Source organism: Lissotriton helveticus, chromosome 1_1 (assembly GCF_964261635.1).
Source record: "Lissotriton helveticus chromosome 1_1, aLisHel1.1, whole genome shotgun sequence".
Classification (NCBI taxonomy): domain Eukaryota; kingdom Metazoa; phylum Chordata; class Amphibia; order Caudata; family Salamandridae; genus Lissotriton; species Lissotriton helveticus.
Window position 1 is genome coordinate 1,811,810,745 of NC_136057.1, and position 22,490 is coordinate 1,811,833,234.

General features: G+C 38.4%; 1 protein-coding gene across 1 annotated transcript in view; it reads right to left on the bottom strand.

The window, feature by feature from the left end:
- The window catches only part of ABCA4 (ATP binding cassette subfamily A member 4), a 1,114,059-nt gene that overhangs the window by 700,132 nt on the left and 391,437 nt on the right, over positions 1 to 22,490 (bottom strand). The window contains exon 14 of the mRNA XM_078650330.1: positions 6,641 to 6,863. Within this exon, the coding sequence (XP_078506456.1) occupies positions 6,641 to 6,863 (223 nt within the window). The remainder of the gene's footprint in view (positions 1 to 6,640; positions 6,864 to 22,490) is intronic.

Genomic DNA, 22,490 nt, shown 5'->3' on the forward strand with positions numbered 1-22,490 from the left:
TCAAGTCCTTCTCACATGTCACAGATGCCAAGTGCAGCAGGTTCAGTCCGCCTGGTATCCTTTAGCAAGTCCAGCAGTGTTCTCATGGGGTATCTTGGGGTGTCATATTTATGCCTAAAACTAGCTAGTGGGTGGAGATTGATCCTGGGCACTCTCTAGCCAATAGGGTAAAAGTTCCCGGGGGAAACCCTACCCACGTTTTCAGTGGTTTCTCTTTGCCTTACAACAAACAGGCCTAAAATGCTTTGTGCCAGGGCACTGTCCAGATGGCAAAAGTCTACGTCCGTCCATGCTAAACTTGGGCTCTGAGGGCTGGGACTGTGTGTGGGAATGTCAGAGAAATCACCAGTGTCCCCCCATCTAACTCTAAAATCCAGTTTGAAACAGGCACTGTACCCACAACAAACCCAGATACAGACGTTTGGTTGGACAAAAGCAGGGTCCTTAAGCAACCAGACAGGGAATACACAAGAATTGTTTAGGCATCCTCTTCTCTCCCTTCCAATTGAGTCAAAGTGTTAGACGTGGCTCAACATACATGTCAGGCAGAATCTGATACTGTGTTGTCAAAGGATATCCAGAGCCCCTACCCTGCAAATTCTTACACACCTCTTCCTCATCTGAGCACAGGCTGGGAGACGCTGGAGAGTTAATGTAAATTAGTCTCCAGGTACTTCAGTCAGAGAAAAGGTAGTGTTCTAAATATTACTTTTCCTTAATATTTATTAAAAAAAAAAAAAACACCATTGAATTTGATTTTTAATCACTGTTAAAATAAAGTTTAATTATTTTTCAAGCTGGTTCCATTCCTGAGATTCAATTTTAGTATTGAAATCTGTCCTTCGATTTTCTACATAGAACAGCTAGGTCTGCCTCAGTGAAAATAGCTTTAGGGCCTTTTTTCAGAGTTTTACATGGTGCGAACTTGACCCGAAGGTATCAGAGCACTTTACATGAGCACCAGTTGCGTTACACATGGACACATTCATTTTTGTTAGGCACGGGGAGATTAAGGGATTTGCCCAGAATCACAGGATGTTGAGCGTCATTGCGGAGACTTGACCCTGGTTCCCCAGATTTGAGAACGACCGACCTAGCCATTAGACTACATCCTCTGCCTTGTCATTGTAGGGACATTGTTATCATTAAGTTTGTACATATTCTAGTTTTAAATACCATGCACCCTACATTGTGGGCTACAAGCCTATGTAGAGGTGACTTACTAATATTTCAAAGTAACAGTTTGTTTCTGTTAAAAAAAGTCACAATACAGGTTTTAACTGCAGCAGTCAGGCTACAATGGTAGTCCTAAAGCCATGTTTTCTATGTCATGTTAGTGGATAGCACAATAAATGATGTAGTCCACGGGTGACATTTAATTTTTCATGCCAAGGGTGTATTTTTGCACCATATTATTTGGCCTTCTAGAAGAGTTAAGTAAGCCAATCAGGTATTAGAAAATGTCTGCATGTTGTAGGGAACAGAGCAAAAAACTAGGTGGGGGGTTGACTTTGCAAAAAAGGGCCATTTTCTCACAATATCACATAACCCCACACTTGTGACTACAATAATAATGTGGATGGCCATGTAACTCAGCATTAACAAAAAACAATGTGTGCTACATGTCTAAGCATGGCAATTTAAATTCTATTAGGCTTTATTCTGAAGATAACATGGTTATGAAAATAGAAATTGTTATTGCTGAATCAAATGGACTAAATATGCAAAGTCTGACATTTAACATGCGGCTGAACTAGGAAGAAAGATAGGCAGATGTAAAAAGCTTGTTTTGGTCATTAGGAATCAGGCCTGGGCTCACAGGTGGGGCTGAGTGAAGAGCTTGTCTAAATGCTAGCACATCGCTCACCATCGCTGCCTATGGCAGAAGGGAATTCACCTTTAGTTATCACCTTTCTGAGGCTTGGCATAGGTCCTAACTGAATGATAGGTGCTGTGTACAAATATCAAAGACAATGTGAAGTAGTTTATATCCCTGTAGGGACATGCAGTATGGCACGGCCAATGGCCAGGCTCTGCCCACAATCCCTGCTGTGTGTTTCTAATAGCCATGAGCAGTGGGCTTTATCCTCATGGAGGCTTCATTGCTAATCCTTGCTGCACACAGGTGAAGGCCATGCAAAGGGTGTTAGGCCCTTCTAATGGCATATTGTAATTGTAGTTATATAGCGCTTACTACCCCTGACAATGTGTTGAAGCGCTTTACAACAAGTAGCACGCTCCTCCGGAACTGAAGGTTAGTGGTTAATCCAGTAGTTATTACGATCAGTTATGTGCTTTCAAGAGAAAAAAAATGCATTTACTTCAGTTAATTTGTGGCAGACTACAGTAATCCCAGCTAGGTGTGATCATTAGTAGGGGGTGCATGGTTTCAGGTGAATGGTTGGTTAGATAGATAGGCTGGCGGAGATTAGGTAATGTTAGATTACAGTGATAGGGTTTTAAAGAGGAGAGGTTGCGAGCTATGAAATTACGTTATCAGCCAACTGCAGAATTAGAATAAGAAAGATTAAGGCACACAGTCATGAGACTGAAATAGAAGGGATTCAGAAGATGGAAGGCAAGGAGAGGGTCACTCTGAAAAAAGAAAGGAGAGGAATCAAGCAGATGTAATTCAAGGTACTTTTTCATCCAGGATATTAGGAATATAGTGGGCTTTCTGAGATAACAACAATGGAAGGATTTAAAGTGTTGAAAGAAACAACATTATTATACATAGTGCTTCATATTTGGGGGAGACAGTTTAAACATGCGATTCCAAGCGTACCTCCCATTTAAGCCTTGAGAGCTCTACCCTGTTGTGTGCCAAGCCTAGGACAGCCGTTTGAAACATAGTCTGGAGTATGCTGCTCAAGGGAAGTTGGAGACGAAAAAGAAAATTTATCTTTTAAATATTCACCCTCACTATTCTGTAATCAAAGGTTTTTTCATTCATTCATAAAAATTAGTTCTTTGGCACTCGATAAGAGCATTTTACCCATGCACAGTCAGAATTACACCCTGTTTTGTCATCTAATCCTATCCAAGTGTATGTGTCCATTGTAGTCTGTGCATTGTACATATAAGTGAAGCAGAGAGATTGAGACCTGTGGCTTCCATTTTGAAAGTCCCTGCCCTGGTCCCAAGCACAAGATGGTGTAATGTTGTTTTCCCAGACAATGGAAGTGTATCAGGAGAGAGGAGACCAAGTTAGTGAAGTGAGGACAAAGGGGATAAGCCTCTTAAAAATGTGATTAAGCACTTTTGCTGAGAAGGGCTCCGGACTAGCCTCCCTGTAGCACTGCCACTTGGTGGAAGGTGGGGTTGAAGGGGGCCGCAGTCCCTGTTGTTCAGAGTGAGAATGGTCCTTTAGGTAAAACCACCCATTTGTCTTCTTCCTGGTCACAGTCTATGTGGCTGGTCATAATCAGCTGCAGACAGTTAACTCTTAGTCTCTGTTGTGGGTGCTTCAGGCTGTAAGTTACCCTGCTGTGAGGGGCATCACCCAAACACACAAAGGTTGTGTTTGCAGAACAGGTTAGAGAGGTAATTGAAAATGAAAGCCACCCCAAACCAGTTCTCCTACCTGTAGATTTCTGAAAAAATAGCCCTTTCCGGTTTTCCGAGAGGGTTTTTTTTTTTCAGAAGAATTTTTATTACAAATTTTTTGTAGGTACAAAGATGGTAACAGTGGATTCAAGGAGAGTTTTCCATCCTATCAAATGGGCCATTATGCAACAAGGACGAAGTAAAATGTCCGCAGAAACGGGTGATAATCGCAGATTTAAATATGTAAATAGTTTTGGATTCCCATTGTTCAGCCTATGGACACCTTAAAGCCCCACCAGAAAAGGTGCAAATGGTGAGAGATGCAGTAAAGAAAAATGTTTATGTACAGGCAGCGTTTCAAGTCAGTGTGAACAATTGAGATGCTGTACAGAGTGCACAGACAATATAGTATGCTTATATAAACATACAATGTACTATAAACATATGACGTGTTCGTGCAATAAATAGTGCAATCAGCATGAACAAATTGTAGAAAAGAAATTGTGAAATGATGTCTGAAAACAAGAAATAAATAAAAGCACACAGCAAAAAGATGCCAGTTAAAGTATCAAGTACCCTAATAGAAAATGGTGGCTCCATGAGTATATCGTCAGGAGTATTATGACAGAAAGATGATATGTGATGTCACCAATGATATCATCAATGATGTTATTTGTGATACTATTTGTAACATTATTTGTGAGGTTAGGAGCATGGCGCTGGGGGCAAGTTATAATTGGTTAGGCAACCATAAAATTTACGTTTCATTGATTTTTCAACTGAAATTCATATCTGTCTATTCGCTTCAACTGTGAATTTCTGAGATGTTCGTAGCCACATTATTATGTCTTAAAAGTACTAGAAACTGTAACTTACTCTTCACAAAGTTTTTCTATTGATTTTTTTTCTTTAAATGTAGACCACTTGGAACTCCTATATTTTTATAACACAATTTTATTGATTTTTGCCAATATCTCAACAAATTCAAAAAACTATAAGCAATAAACCTAAAACACCATGCCCCCTTCCTCCATAGATCATCATACCCTCCATCAAAAGTCCATGACAAGCACAGTATATTACATGGCCATAGACAAAGTTGCATGCATGTATCTACTGACTAGGAGATTCCTAGCAGTTAGCGGAGTCCTGTAGAAAGTCACTGTGATTCATACAGCACAGAATATTGGCTGTAACATGTTGACCTAACACAACCCATACTAGAATACTAGACCATTCTTTTCTCACTGCACATCCACCAGCACTGTTTTTAACCTGACCCAAGGGGTCCACAATTAAAATACCCTAAGGGACGGATTCCCTTAAGGTGGTTTTAAATGTAATTCACAAATTCATGGTGTCACACAAAAATACCAGCTCCGCCCGTGAGGCGTCGTAGCACACCTTAGATGCACAAGGGAGCTAAGGTGGGAATGCAATGATGAAGCATGCCACCAACTAGGTTTGTGGGTGAGGTTTCTTTATCTGACACTTGTGACAACAAGTTGGTACGGTAACAAGCTCATTTTCAATTGTTTGTTGTATACACAAGGTTGTACATCATAAAACGCATGACCCTCTCAGCCCTTGTACCCACGTATTTCAACATCTAGAATAACTCCTATACTTTTATAGTCCACTTTGCCAAAACCCTGTGTGAAGCAAACTCCTGCCAAACATACTGTTCATGGAATGACTCCTACATGGAACAAATCCCGACACCTGTTTCACTGCTGTTGGAGCATTTAAGATGAGTATATTAAACCAGACCCATACCAGGAACCCAACAGAGAAATATCAAGTTTTCACAATATTGGGTGACCAAAAATTATGCAAACTAAAAACTTAAACTATGGGATGTTCCAAATTGAGGTGCAGAGCATTCACAATAAAATTAGTCAATAATTCACCAGTGACGGTCGGAAATGTATGAAGCACAAGAGTTAAATTTGTGTCAGGAAGCGTATCATCTATATAAAGATGATATTTTACTAAACCATTTGGTCAAAATGTTTTACCTGAAATGATCATTACCTTAGTCACATTAAAGCCTGACATTCATAGAATTTGACAAGTCGATGTGTCTTCTAGAGTATAGCGGACTGGCTCTCAAATAGCTGGGGTGGCAGGGCACTGCCTTCCCGTGCCCAGCCATGATCAGCCCACCACATCTGAAGTTGACTACTAGATTGGCAGCTTTTTTCTTTGAAGAGGCAAATGAGTAAAAGGCGGGACCCACTTCATCAAAAAACTCCAATCACAGATGCTCGACCGTACCATGTTATCATGATTATATGATCTGCGCTGTTCTGTCCCCAGAAAATGAAAAACGAGGTTCCCTCCTTTGTTCTGATTTTTTTGTAGCAGCTGGTGAGCATTTCTGTAATTTTCCCGTCTGATGCCACCAAGGGAAACATGGTGCTCCAAGATAAGAAAAAGGTGGCAGTCGTTCTTGTCCCATGTTCATCATTGGTTACCCCATCAACATGGTTTCTCTGACTTCAACTCTGCTGCCATAAAAACAACCATCTCTGACCTCTAGATAAATTGAGGGATTCACGAAGTGGGCAGATAGGACATCCCTCAATTTCTGGTTTGTTTACTGTTATCGCCCACCTCTAAATTAGGTTACCAACATACCAGAGTGCATCTAGTATATTCCCAAGTAACACTTAGTACATCAGCATGTATTTGTAACATTTGACACGTCTGTCTGCATTATGAATAAAACTAAGCAGAAATTAAGTTTTAAAAGATTTTTTTTTAGGAAGATCAGTGTTTCGTCAGCAGTAGGTAAGTCCTAAATAAATACAAAGTAGCATATTTAATGACATACCAGAAAGTGACATTAAAGGTTGTGACATCAAACGAATTTACTTCTAATGACCTCCTGTATACCTGGCATTAAGGGCAAGAAAGATGCCCCACACATAGCTACATCGTTATCAAAATCAGTGTTAACACGAATACACATGTGTATTGGGGAAGTAGAAAAGGCAAATTAAAAATTCTCTCCCCATAAATCTGGAGGGGCCAGATATATGGGAAGGATAGGGAAGGAGATATTTTCCATCACATATTTCCTTCCACTTACCATAATTACCACCGTGAGGAGAAGGGTGCTGACCGCCATCACTGAGAAGCTGTCTATAAACCACGTGTACCAAATGGTGGAGCTGGAGACACCCATGTTCTTCATGGTTTCCTTCAGTCGCAGCTCTTTCTCTAGCACAATGCTCTTCACCATCATGGAGACCGAGTAGATCCAGGCAAGCACCATGAAGATGGGGAAGCATCGGTTCAATGTGATCATGAATCTGCAGGAGAGGACAGAAAACCTCCGGTAAGAAGACATCACACAAGAGAGAAGTGTGTGTGCTAATGGTTAAGGGAAACCAAGGGGATCTAAATAACTGAAGTAGGTGCACGTTTTGAAATCATGAGTTATGCCTCTGCATTCTTTTAAGGTACACCCTGGATAAGTGACCATTGGTTCTGGAGCTCCCATGTGTAAATTATTTACCTGTCTTCCTATCTCAATAACCATGTCTCATTGAGTGAATTGGCATACCTAGAGTTCCAAAATCAGAATCATTCCTTATTCGTCTTATTTTGAATTATATTTCTCATGTGTTTTCCTTACTGGCCCCTCGTGTCAAAACAGAGGTATTTCCCACACCACACAACCCATTCAGTAATACCTACACCAGGATTACACAGGTCTAAATATGGTTTTCTGAAATTTATCAGAAATACTTTACAAATGTTTGTGAATATCAACAAAAGTAAGCCTGATTAAAAGTTAATATCTCTACATATATTAAGGCACAACCAGTGCTGCTCTGGCATGGAATTTGGACCTCTACCAGCACGGGGAACATCCTTTACAATGTAACTGGTACAACGCCGTACCGTTACAACGCAGCTTTAACAACGAAAGTCGTTACAACGACTTTCGCTGGAGGGCGCTCTAGGATAGGGGATAGTTTAATTTACTATCCAACACCTTCCCTACTATCCACGGGGACTGGTGTTGGAATAGTAAATTAAACTATTCACTATCAGCGCCCCCCCAACACAAGTCATTGTAACGATTTGCGTTGTTAAAACAGCATCCTAAAGGGATGCGTTGTAACGGTACGGGTTGTACCGTCATACATCCTACCAGCACAGGTCCAAACAAGGAATTCCTAACTGATGCAATGAAATTAGATCATGCCAGCAAGATTACCTGGTTACAATATGTAAAAAACTTTATGCATGACATTGGGCATCCAGCTTTTTTTCCCTGCCTGAAGCATTGAATTCCATACATCGGAAGGAATTCAAAAAAGTTTGTATGACTTTTTTGGGAAGAGAACAGGCTTGCACTGGAAATGAATAAACCCACAGTGGTTCAGCACCAAATAATTACTATAACATATAACTTCCAACCGTATCTATTGTGTTGTATGGAAGGTCATTGGACGGACCACAGCTGCGTCCACTTGAGCTTCAGAAGAACCACGACCCACCACCACCCGCAACAGGCTCCCCACAGGAGCTGCAACAAGATCACCAACGACCAGCTCACCACCTGCCTCAGCCAGAACCCTCCGGCCAGCACAACGGACCCCAACGAAGCTGCCAGAAACCTCACACAGTGGATCACCATCTGCGCAGACTACCTCGCACCACTGAAGACCCACCCCAGCAGACTCGGCAGCAAGAAAGCCTCCTGGTTCACAGATGAACTCAAGAACTCCAAGAAGAACTGCCGCACCCTCGAGAAAGCCTGGAGCAACAACCAGACCACAGACAACATGACCGCCCTCAAGCACGCCACCCGCAAACACCACCAAGAAGACAGCATTCAAGGAACGACTGGACAACAACGCCCACAACAGCAAGGAACTCTTCAACATCGTCAAAGAGCTCTCCAACCCCAGCGCCGGAAACAACTACATCACTCCTTCGCAAGACCTCTGCGACTCCCTCGTCTCGTTCTTCCATAGCAAGATCGCCGACATACACAACAGCTTCGACGCACAGACCACGCACCCTACCACCGAGCCAACGCCCCCCACCACCACCCTCTGCACCTGGACTCCGGTCAGTATCGAAGACACCACCCGCGTGATGAACACCATCCTCTCCGGATCACCAACCGACCCCTGCCCCTACCACGTCTTCAACAAAGCCGACTCCATCATCGCACCGCAACTCCGGGACATCATCAACACCTCCGTCAACACCGCCACCTTCCCGGAGAGCTGGAAGCACGCCGAGCTCAGCGCCCTCCTGAAGAAACCAACAGCGGACCCCACCGACCTCAAGAACTACCGTCCAATCTCGCTCCTCCCTTTTCCTGCCAAGGTCATCGAGCAGACCATCAATAGTCAGCTGGCCGCCATCATCGAGACAAACGGATCCCTCGACCACTCGCAGTCCGGCTTCCGTGCCAACCACAGCACCGAGACTGCCCTCATCGCAGCCACAGGGTGTACAGTCTTAATATCGAGTCATTTATTTCAACTGGACATAATATCGACTAGAGAATATCGAGATGGCATTAATATCGAGGTAAGTAATATCGATTTTTTTTTTATCGATTGTTATGTATGTAAAAAATATCGACATAAAAAATATCGAGTAAGTAATATCGTCAGTAAAAAATATCGATATGTTTATTAGTTTAAAAATATCGAAAGTTGTGTTATCGACTGTCACAATATCGACTCTCATGATATCGAATTTTAATATGTATATATATAATATGTAATAGTTCAATGTACATTGTTTTAATGTTTTATAATAGCATTTTGTGTTAAAATGTATTAATTTTATTTATTTATTTATATAGAATTAATGTTAAAAATAATTAATAAATTAAAAAAAAATTTATATTACTATAATAATTTCTAGGAGCGGGTAGTGGGTTTTTAGGGGAATAGGGTGGGAAGTATTTTAAATATAATTAATTAATTATGTAAATATATTAATTGGTATTAATTAATTAATTATGTAAATATGTTAATTGGTATTAATTAATTAAATATGTAAATATATTAATTGGTATTAATTAATTAATTATGTAAATATATTAATTGGTATTAATTAATTAATTATGTAAATATATTAATTGGTATTAATTAATTAAATATGTAAATATAATTATTGGTATTAATATGTAATTAATTGTTAAATTACTATTTAATTAAATATATAATATGTAATTGGTAAATATGTAAATAATAGCTTATTTGAGAATTATGCTTATTTAAATAATTTTTTTCATGTAGCCGGTTGTGGGATTATAGGGGATTAGGGTGGGAAGTAATTTAATAGTAAGTAATTAAATCTGTTAATTAATTAATTGGTAAGAATAAGTAAATACTTGTTATTTATCTAAAATATGTTAATTATATATAATTTAATTGTTAATTTATTTAAATAAATGGAATTATTGTTGAATATGTCAAATCAAACTTTTTTAGGATATGTAGTGGGTTGTGGGATTATAGGGGAATAGGGTGGGAAGTAATTTAATTGTAAGTAATTAATTATGTTAATTAGTTCATTGTTATGAATAATTAAATATTTGTAAAATAAATTAAATATGTTAATTATATTTTATGTAATTGTAAATTTATTAACATTAATGCTATTATAGTAAATTATGTTACATCTCACATTTTTATGTTATGTAGTGGGTTGTGTGTTAATAGGCGTATAGGGTGGGAAGTTAATTAATTATAAGTAATGACATATGTTAATTAATTAATTGTTATTCATAATGAAATAATTGTTAAAGACTTAAAATATGTTAATTATATAGATATAAATAGATATAACTAATATTATAATAATTAAATATAAAATATATATATATGAAATATAATTGTCTAATTACATTTAATTATATATATATAATATATTTATAATTAGATATATAAAGATATATATAACATATAGATATATAATTATAGATATTCTCATATATATATTATTTTGTATTTGGGGAAAGAGGTTGGTTTAGTCTTCTGGGTTACTTTTCTGTTTGGTTATTAAGGGGTATATGTTGTGTGCAGAGTAAGTTGTCAGTTTTTTGGTAAAGGTGTATTTGTAGGGGTCAGGGTCAGTTTTCATTTAGTGGGTAAAGGGGTATTTTTAGGGGTCAGGGTCAGTTTTCAGTTAGTGGGTAAAGGGGTATTTGTAGGGTTCAGGGTCAGTTTTCAGTATTTGGGTAAAGGGTAATTTTTTTCTTTCAGAGTTAGTTTTCAGTTTGTGGATAAAGGTGTTTTTAGGGGTCAGGGTCAGTTTTCAGTTTTTGGGTAAAGGGGTATTTGTAGGGGTGAGGGTCAGTTTTCAGTTAGTGGGTAAAGGGGTATTTGTAGGGGTCAGGGTCAGTTTTCAGTTAGTGGGTAAAGGGGTATTTGTAGGGGTCAGGGTCAGTTTTCAGTTAGTGGGTAAAGGGGTATTTTTAGGGGTCAGGGTCAGTTTTCAGTTAGTGGGTAAAGGGGTATTTTTAGGGTTAAGGGTCAGTTTTCAGTATTTGGGTAAAGGGTATTTTTTTGGTTGCAGGGTCAGTTTTCAGTTTATGGGTAAAGGGGTATTTTTAGAGGTCAGGGTCAGTTTTCAGTTTTTGGGTAAAGGGGTATTTTTAGGGGTTAGGGTCAGTTTTCAGTTAGTGGGTAAAGGGGTATTAGTAGGGGTCAGTGTCAGTTTTCAGTTAGTGGGTAAAGGGGTATTTTTAGGGGTTAGGGTCAGTTTTCAGTTAGTGGGTAAAGGGTTATTTTTAGGGTTAAGGGTAAGTTTTCAGTATTTGGGTAAAGGGTCTTTCTTTGGTTGCAGGGTTAGTTTTCAGTTTGTGGGTAAAGGGGTATTTTCAGAGGTCAGGGTCAGTTTTCAGTTTTTGGGTAAAGGGGTATTTTTAGGGGTCAGGGTCAGTTTTTAGTTAGTGGGTAAAGGGGTATTTGTAGGGGTCAGGGTCAGTTTTCAGTTAGTGGGTAAAGGGGTATTTTTAGGGGTCAGGGTCAGTTTTCAGTTAGTGGGTAAAGGGCTATTTTTAGGGTTAAGGGTCAGTTTTCAGTATTTGGGTAAAGGGTATTTTTTTGGTTGCAGGGTTAGTTTTCAGTTTGTGGGAAAAGGGGTATTTTTAGAGGTCAGGGTCAGTTTTCAGTTTTTGGGTAAAGGGGTATTTTTAGGGGTCAGGGTCAGTTTTCAGTTAGTGGGTAAAGGGGTATTTTTAGGGGTCAGGGTCAGTTTTCAGTTAGTGGGTAAAGGGTTATTGTTAGGGGTCAGGGTCAGTTTTCAGTTAGTGGGTAAAGGGGTATTTTGTGGGTTCTGGGTCAGTTTTTAGTTTGTGGGTAAAGGGGTGTTTTTAGGGCTTTGGGTCAGTTTAGGGTTTTAGGTTAGAGGGATACAGGGTAAAAATATGGTCAATTTAAATGTCTATTAAATTAGTTACTTTTTCATATATTTTGTATAAAATATTTAAATTAATATACATTAAAACAATTATTGGTATTGTAGGACTTTAAATATTAATACAATTTTTAAATATATTTAAATGTATAAGGTATTTTAAATAGATTATTTAATATGCAAATAATATTTATATACAATAATAAAGAAGGAAACATAGACAGGGTTAAATGCCATAAATGAAAAATTGTTTATTCACATATAAAAAAAATTTTGTAAATAGAGAATCATTTTTTATTTATAATCAAAAATTTTCATTCAATGTTTTTATTAACATAACAAAAATATGAAGTACATGTATATGTTTTTAACACATAAATTATATTAACATAATTTTTTTATCTTTTACATATATTAACATTTAAATAGTTTCAGAAACAAATTGGTAATATGTACTTTTTATTTAATAACAAAATATTTATTCAGATACACATTGAATTTATTGTCATTGCAAATTATGTACATTTTTTTGTAATTGTAACATTTTTGTTTATTACCAAGTCATGTTATATTTTTGGAAATAATTATTATGAATATTGAACATATTTATAATATTCATTTTTAAATACATAAACACCAAAAACATTTATTATATACATACATAATGTTTTACATAATATTTGCAAATTTAAAAAAAACATTTCTTGTAACAAACTTATATATGCAATTTATTTTTACATTAACATTATTTACTAAATGTATTTATAAATCAAAAATTAATTTTTTAACTATAACATAACAGTTGAATAATTATTTCAAACTTATGAATATTTATGAAATAATTTTATACACTTTAAATAAATATTTACACTTAATATAATACTCTGTGTATTTTTTAAAGTGTTGGAATATAGAAATTAAATAGCATTTAGCTGTATACAGGGACTACTTTTTAACCGCGTAATGTTACTTAGGCGTATTTGGTGCTTCAACAGATCGCGGTTGGGTGCTGCTTCGCGTTAGAGAGGGTAAGTTTGTTTTAATTGTGTTTTATAAGTTTCTGAACTTATTGCTAGTGTATGTGTGCTGTGTTTATGTTTATGTAGGTAGAGTTAATTAGAGAAGATTGTGTGTTCGGTGTTAGGTAGAGTGTACGATATTGGATTTTTACCGCGTTTTTGTTGTAGGTGTGTGAGGTGAGGTAATATGTTTAAATGTTACTAAGATAATATGTTTGATGTATAAATATGTGTTTTTATATATGTATGGGTGTTTTTATGTGGGTGGGTATGTTATTTAATTTTTTCTAGGTTATCGTCGCGTTTCGCTGTTTTGGAGGACTCCCTTCTTTTTTGATCACAGCTGTGTAACGAGTATTATATACTCTTATTTTTGCACACTATTTTTGGGGTTTTTACATTTTCTTGGAGCGTTTATTTTTCGCCATTACGGATTTTTGGGTTTTCTATGGTATCTGGTGTCTACTGAAGTGGAAAGGAGTCGCTATGCATTTGCTTGTATTTTTGCTTTTTTTTTGGGCTTTCATGGATTGTATGGGTTTTTGGAATGGTGTCCTATGGATTGCTTGGAATTGGATTACGTTTGAAGCTGTATCAGAAATATAAGTATTTTCAGGATTTTTAATGGGTGGGAAAACTGTTTTTAATTTTGCTTTACTTACGTTGTATGTAACATTTTGTAAATACATTATCTAAATACATTTTATATATGTTAATATTATGTATTTGATAATTTAATTGCAATTTGTTACATATTATAATGAAGAATTTTAGGAAAAATATGTTTAGTTTTACGTGTATAGTTATGTAATGTTTTAAAGAATAGTTTTGGCAATCATTGATAGATATTCTAGTCCTTTGCTAGTTGGATAGAGGGTAACTTGACTTTGGAGTGTGTTATACATTTTTTTAGTTTCTTTGGTGAGTTTAGGTCCAATCAAAGTTACTGATTGCTCCATTCGGAGCTCCTGGTAACTTTGTTCTTTTTGTAAGGATTGTATTAATTTGTGAAGGGTAGGCGTTCCTCGGCCTGTAGTTGCTTGGAAGGCATTGTGCCATCCTTCAACTGCATTGTTTGTTTTTGCTTCCTTATTTAGTGTGCTAAGGTAGACATTCCACCAAGCTATTTGGTATTTGGGTTGTCTTCTATGGCCTGATCTGTGTAGCCTTCCTACCCATGTGTCTTCGAAGTAGTCAAGCATAGGGCTTAGTTTATCTTCGTTTCTTTTATAGTAGGGGCTGTCTATTAATAAGTTATAGTGCTCAGTTACATCTGTTAGTGGAACATAGGCTAGGGCGATGAGTTTTTTGATTTGATAAGCAAATGTGCTATCAGTGGCGTATTGGATACTCAAGGTTGATTTTTGTAGATGTCGCCAGATACATTGATTAAAGTGGTAATAGCAACCTTGTATTGCTGTGTGTGGGTATGTTTTAAGGATGCTGTTTATCATAGCTTTTTCAAAGTCAATGATAATTTTTTGTGGAAAATAGTTGTTAGTATGTTGCTTGACTTCAGTTAGTATTTCTTGATAGGTAGTTTGCTGTTTGTTTGGTAGAAGGGCATAAAGGAATGGAATATTTGCATTTTGGAAATGACCATGGATGGTGTATAATTGATAAAAAGGTTTGGGGCATACAGAAAAAGTGCCGTCCATCATCCAAGTTTGGCATTGGGTAAGTTTTGTCATGTTGTTTGCTGTGGCAAACAGTATAATTCTTTTATCTTTAGATTTGTTGTCATAGAGTATAAAATTTTCTTTATTGTGAGTTACAGAGAGTTCAGGTGGAATTTGGACTTCTTCTAAAGTTTTTGGTGTGGGAGGAGTAGTGCATGTTGCTCTTTTTTGTCTAGCTACTGTTCTTTTAAGGGATTCTATAGATGGTAATTGGCTAGAAGCATGTTGGGGAAGTACACTTAAATGGTGTTTCAGAATAGCAGTTGTTGGTTGATCAGTGCTAGTACTAGCTTCTTTAAGGGAATCTAGCATTTGTCTAATCTCTATTTCTGTTACATTGGGTGGGTGATTATGTTCTTTAGTATAAGTAACAGTAGTTTCCTGAGTTATAGCTCTACCATAACATTTGTTGGCATAATATTTCGTACACTTCCAAAACACTTTCAAATCTTTTTGTTTCTCTTGAGTGTAGACATATCCCATGTAACAAAGAAGCATTTTCCCTTTTTGTGAATAAATGAATTTAGCTCCTTCAGTCATGATAGTATTGTAGTGCTAGGAGGTAATTAAAAGAGAATGTAAATATTTTTTAAGGAAAATAAATGTTCAAATCACATTATACAGTTTCACACATTTGTATTTTACCTGCAAATGTTTTGATGCTTTCAAGTCGTTATTTTCAGCTGTTGATGTTCTTCAAACTGTTATTTTCTGTGTATATCTTTTTGTACCTGTGGAAGTTGAGAAAATGTGTAGAAATATTTTATTACTATTTATGATAATTTGTTCGACGTTTTTTGCTAGTTTAGATTTAGTTACCTATCTATTAATTCTCGATTTTACATTTCTAATATATACTTACTTTTTTATATGTAACTTTTGATGTCCAGGTGTTGTGTAGGTCTTCTGTTTTATTTTTTCATCTGTAGGATGAGTGCTAAAAAAAAAAGATATATTTGATGTATTTTGCTTTAAAATATAGGTGTGAGCTTTGAGAGTTACATTTTTGCTGACTAATAATGTAGTAGTACTTACTTTAGATATGTGTAGGTCTCTTTCTGTTGAAGTCCATCAGTTTTCTTCCAGAAATCCAGCAGAGTTTCGTCTTCCTTTACTTAGGAGATGTATACTGCGTTTTTAGTTACTTATTATTTCATTTATATAGTATTAGGTTAATTGTTTCAGAAATAGGATTGGTTGTTTAAATGGATAGTCTGTTTTTATTTGTTGATTTGAATTTTTTTTTCTGTTATGCTAATTGCTTTCCTTATATGGGTGACGCAAATTAACGTTTATTGAATGTGTAAGGATTTATTTTGTATAGGTAATGTTCTAGGTAATGTTATTTTGATATTTGTAAAGTGGAGGAATATATGTAATTAGTTGTAAAAAATGTGTAGAAGGTCGAAACATTGTTTATGTATTATAAAATGTATGTTAGTATTTATTGTGTGTTGTAAATGTTATGAAAATAAATAATATATGTTATCTATTTATATTAACTAAATCTGTTTTTTTATGATCAGTATGACTTAATTATTAAATAATAAAGTCATTTATTTTAGGATCTATTAATGGCGATTTTTTTACAATCGATAAATTTGCTATCTATGTTTGTGTAATCGATATTTTGACTGTTGTTATATAAATATTTAATAATCGGTGTTTTAGAAATCGATAATGTTGTGAGTCGATATTGTTGTAGTCGTTGTTTTTAGTAGTCGATATTGTGTAGTCGATATTTTTGATGTTTGTTGTGTAAGTATAGTAAATCGATAATTTTGTTGTCGATAATTAGTCATCGATATTTTGTCCAGTCGATATTCGGTCTGTCGAGGTTATGTCAGTGATCCCAGCCACAGACGACATCAGATCCCTGCTCGACAACGGGGAAACAGCGGTCCTCATCCTCCTGGACCTCTCCTCAGCATTCGACACGGTATGCCACCGCACCCTAGTGTAGCGCCTCAACAACATCGAAATCCAAGAGAAGGCACTGGAATGGATCATCTCGTTCCTCACTGGAAGAACCCAGAGGGTCCGCCTGCCCCGTTCAGATCCGAGGCCACCGAAGTCATCTGCGGCGTACCACAAGGATCATCACTCAGCCCCACCCTCTTCAATGTCTACATGAGCCCCCTCGCAGCCATCGCACGCCAACACAACCTCAACATCATCTCCTACGCTGACGACACCCAGCTGATCCTCTCCCTCACAAACGACCCCGCCACCGCCAGAACCAACCTACACGAAGGGATGAAAGACGTCGCCGAATGGATGAAGAACAGCCGCCTGAAACTGAACTCAGACAAGACGGAAGTCCTCATCCTGGGATCATCGCCCTCCGCCGAGGACGACTCCTGGTGGCACCCTGCCCTGGGCACTGCTCCCAAGCCAACGGAACACGCACGTAACCTGGGCTTCATCCTGGACTCCTCCCTCTCGATGACCAGACAAGTCAACGCCGTCTCGTTGTCATGCTTCAACACCCTGCGTATGCTCCGAAAGATCTTCCGGTGGATCCCCACCGAAACCAGGAAGACGGTCACCCTGGAACTCATCACCAGCCGACTGGACTACGGGAACACCCTCTATGCCGGAACCACAGCCAAACTTCAGAAAAGACTCCAACGCATCCAGAATGCCTCCGCACAACTCATCCTGGACATCCCCCGACACAGCCACATCTCCGGACACCTGAGAGACCTGCACTGGCTCCCCGTCAGCAAGAGGATCACGTTCAGACTCCTCACCCACGCACACAAGGCTCTCCACGACCTGGGCCCCAGGTACCTCAACAACCGCCTGACCTTCTACACTCCCACCCGCCAGCTACGTTCCAACAGCCTCGCCCTCGCCGCCATTCCACGCATCCGCAGAGCCACCACCGGAGGAAGATCCTTCTCCTACCTGGCAGCCAAGACATGGAACTCCCTCCCCATCCACCTCCGACTGACCCAGGACCACCTTTCCTTCAGGAAGCAACTCAAGACCTGGCTCTTCGAGCAGTAGCAGACCCCCCCCTCCCCCCAAGCGCCTTGAGACCCCTCCGGGTGAGTAGCGCGCTATACAAATGCTATGATTGATTGATTGATTGATACGATAGATACTTGTTAAAACGTCTTAGATTTGGGACGTTCCACCGCTTGATTAGTCACCCAGACATGATCAATTGGTCAAGGGAATTATGTTCGTGCCCCTGTGATAACATCTCTTTTCAAACAACTATCAATGCAATTTTATTCTGTAATTTTAATGCAAATGAACGATGTAGATGGATTGTTCTTTTATTAAAACAGGGGGGATTGAGACAATTCCGCCCTACTTTTTTGTATTTACAGATGTTGAATAACTATTATTGTATTGGAACTATGGTGGGTTTCCTAAAAAGTATAAGAACAAGAAACATTCTAAATGTTTAGACCGCTGATGGAAAATATATGGGAGGTGTTGCATTCGAGATGGATTATTTTTAGTACAGAGGCCAATCATTTTTACATACTAGAAATAGTTACAGTAAAATGAATTGAGTCATGTAATTGTATATATTTATGCTTAAGTATGTCATTTTTAGATGTGTCACGAGATGTTTTAAAATTGTCTGCTTTTATGAATGTATAGCCTAAAATCGAATAAAGCTCATTTTGATTTGATCTCTTCATATATTATACTCTACATTTGCTTAGGTAGTCTCACCCTCTCCTACAGCTCTCATAATGCACAAGTCCTTGTTGTTCTACTCTAAGGACCTCCCACACCCCACCCCCACACAGACTCCCCTACTCAACCAACCTGTTGAGGATATTGTCTCACTTTACCTTTAAAAAAAACATAGCATAAGTTAAGAGAGTTAATTCTTTGACTGGAAAAGCCTACAGGGTAGGCCTTTAATTTCAGAGAGACTCTCAAAACAGTCAAACTACAACTCTGTTCATCTGAACCTATGCACTTGGCTTCCCACAATGTGGATCCCATATGTTCAAATTTAATGGGATAATCTATAAACCCACACCAACTTTATCAATGGAGCCATTACTTTACTTTTAATTCTCTGATTTCATTAAAACATTCTTCAATCAAAACAGTGCTGAGAGGAAGATCATGGAAATCATTCTCATCTGATATTGCTCTAACGAATACAGAACAAAATACAACCCTTCTGCAAGTTAATTCTGAAATAGAGCCTGAAGATTAACTTGATACGTTTAATGACTCACTTACACAAGTTTTAGACACTGACTTGCCCATTCAAAAAAACATGAAAACTACTAGAATGAAGAAAGTCACAATGTTCTTCCCAGAAGGGCAAAGGCACAAATCTTACACTAAAGCAATTACATTGAAATATACTTTTGAGATGAAAGAGTTATAAGTGGCGATGTTGGACGTACTAACTTTATTCAGAGAATACTATGAACAATTATACACCTCACGCCGAAGGTATGATAGACAGGAAATAGCTATCTAGATAATGTTGCATTAGTCTGGGTGGAGGGGAGATACGCAAATTGCTAAACTTACCTTTGATAGAAGAAGATGTGAAACAGGTAATTGCTGCCCTGGTGTGTGGGAAGCAATTGCTAGGGGCGTGCTGCTGCCTTCAATGGTAGAAGCAGAAATCACGGTTATAGCAAAACCAGGCCGTGATCATAGGAGATGTGCATCCTATAGACCACACTAGTTATTAAACTCAGACAATAAGTACTTTGCCAAAATACTGGCACAGAGATTGCAACAGTTAATGCACTTGTTGGTGCTGCCTGAGCAAGCAGGTCTATTCCCCAAAGATCAACAGCCTTTAATCCCTGTACATGAATGGCAATATTACACAGAGTGGACCATACTCTGTCAGCAGTGGCTGTTCTATCAGACACAGAGAAAGTGTTTGATGCTTTAGAATGGACGTAAATGCACGAAGTGTTGAGACGTATGGAGCTTGGGAATTATTTTCTACAACTGATATATCTACTCTTTACACTAAACAAACAAAGCATGGCGACACAAAGTAATCATGTATTATTTGCTCTTAATAATATGATAATTTTCAACATACTTAAGCATTACTTATGTGTGCACACATTATTTTATACTTAGATTTAGTGAAGCAAATGAACAAGAAACACACTTGTTGCAAGAGTAGAAGTTGTTGTTATAGGGCTACTCAAAGTCTAAGATCTGGGACAAATATTGAGTATATTATGTTGTAAAGTGTCTGTTGAGATTTGTGGTGTTGGACCGTAAAGCACTATTGGCCACACATGACATAGGGATTAATTGCCTTCTATGGTGAGGGTGTATTAATTGAGATTTCTTTTTGTGGAGTTTTATATAGCGCGAACTAGACCCGAAGGTATCAGAGCTCTTTACATGAGCACCCATTGCATTACAGACGGACATATTCATTTTTGTTAGGCACGGGGAGATTAAGTGATTTGCCCAGAATCACAGGATGTTGAGCGTCCCTGCCGAGACTCGAACCAAGTTCCCCAGCTTCAAGATCAATCGTCCTAGCCGTTAGGCCACATCCTCTCCGTAATTGTCATTGGGTTAATCCTTCTTCACAGAGGAACCGACTGCACTCATCTAAAGTGATTGTGTACTTTGAAAATAGAAAATAATTGTCATTTTTTAAATAATTTTTCATGCTAATATGATCACTGAGGAATGAGAACCACCATGGGTGCTGCAAGTTACGTCATAAGGTACTGCACTTGTATTGGTTGGGTAATGTGTCAGCTGCACTAGGATTGGTTGTTACACCAGAGAGTGCTGCGCTGTGAGAGGATTGTTTGGTGGTGTGGCGCTGCGATTGGGAGTTAGTGTTGTTGCCTTTTTCTTTGCGGTTTGTTGAGAAGTGATGGTCGTTTTGATTCAAGTTAATTGAATTGTGCTATGTTAATTATCGAGTAAAGAGGACAGTTTTCAAGAAATTAAGGGCTTTATTTAGTGATGATATGAAAATACCTGTCAGTATAGGTGAGTAGGCCTCTTCCGAGGGTACACCTGCTCATGACATGACCACCATGGTCGGGTTACACACATACATTTGGCGTAAACAATGCAATAAGATCACTGCAAGAGAAGGGCTCCTGCAGTTTCCTCCCTATTATGCTTCAAACTTGAGAATAATTGAGAATTTGAGGCGAGTGACATATAAAACGAAGCTTTACGATTAAACAAAATGCTGAATTCCCCTGACCCCTCAATATAAACTGTCACTATAGGTAGTGCCTTGAATTACCACAACAACTGAATCCATGTTAGAGCAAGGCATTTTAAAAGAGATCTTAGGAAGTCTCTGTAATTCCCCCATCATAGTAATACAGAAACCAAACAAAAAGTTGAAGGCCATATTGGACTTGCAATAGATAAATAATATTGTTGTCCCATGCTATCCTGAGATAATGATTCTTGCTGTAATACTGTTCCAGATCCCCTGTGACACTGAATGGCTCACGGTCATTAATCTGTGTAATCCGTTCTATTCCATTCCATTGCACATAGACAACCAGTTCATCTTCGCATTCCAGTTCCAAAATATGGTTTTGGAATGGTGCTGAGTTCCTCAAGGGTATACAGGAAGTTGATCAATCTTCAACCAGATCTTGAAAAATAACCTGGAGACCCTAAAGTTGCCATGTAGCTCAGCCCAATATATATGGACGACCTATTGGTGGCACGACAATTCATGAAGCAAGCTAGAAAAATACCACAGCCCTGTTGAATCATTTGGCAGAAAATGGCCAAGAGGTGTTCCAAACCAAACTGCAGCACTGCCAGAAAGAAGTCCTGTATCGAGGACAAGACATTGTGAAATGAAGAAGGAAAGTGTCACAAGAGAGGCTATCTGCCATATTGCAAATTAGCCCTCCCAAAATGCAGAGAGATGTCAGAATGCTCTTGGGAATGATGGGCTACTGTCGGCAGGGCATTCCAATCTTTTGCCTAGTAACCAAGCCTCTACAGAGGCTCACACACAAAGATGTGTTATATTCGCTACCATGGAACAATGATTGTGAAAAAGCCTTTCTCGGGCTGAGAGAGAATCTCTGCTGCGCCCCAGCCCTAGGAATGCCAAACTATAAAAAACGATGTATTTTGTATTGTTCTGAAAAGGAAGGGTGCTCCCTATCAGCACTCAGTCAAACCCATGGAAACTCCAAATGACCCATTGCTTACTTTTCAGCCACTCTGGGCCCAGCCGCTGCAGCGTTACCGAATTGCCTAAAAGGGGTGGCTACAGTTGGTGTCAGCATACGACAATGTGAGGGGATCGTTATGGGCTACCCAGTTACAGTTATGGTTCGCCATTATATCAAGATCTAACTGACCCGTACATAAACTAAACATAAGACCAACAGTTAGCTTACCAAGTATGAACAGGTTATCCTTGCTACGGAGAACATTAATTTGCGGAGGTGCTTCTTGTTCAATCTTGCCACAATGTTTGATTGGATCATGACTGCCTCAATGTGCTTGAGGTAGTACCAAGCCAAAATCCGATATTTTAGATGTCCCTCTGGAAGAGCTTGATTATATGCTGTTTGTGAAGAGCTCTTGTTGAAGAGATGAATGAAGGATTTTGAAAACAGCACCTTAGAGGGAGTAGTGGAAGCCTCCTGTTTGTGTAATATTATTATTATTATTAGGGAAATTTATAAAGCGCCTGGTTACGCACGAATGGTGTGTCCCCGCGCTGTGGTGAGTGGTGTCAGCAGAGTCGTGCCGCCATGTCTGCTCGGGTTACTGAGTAAAAAGGTGGGTTTTTAGCTTCTTCCTGAAGCCGAGTTCAGATGGCTCCAGGCGCAGGTCCAATGGCAAGGCATTCCAGCTTTTCGCA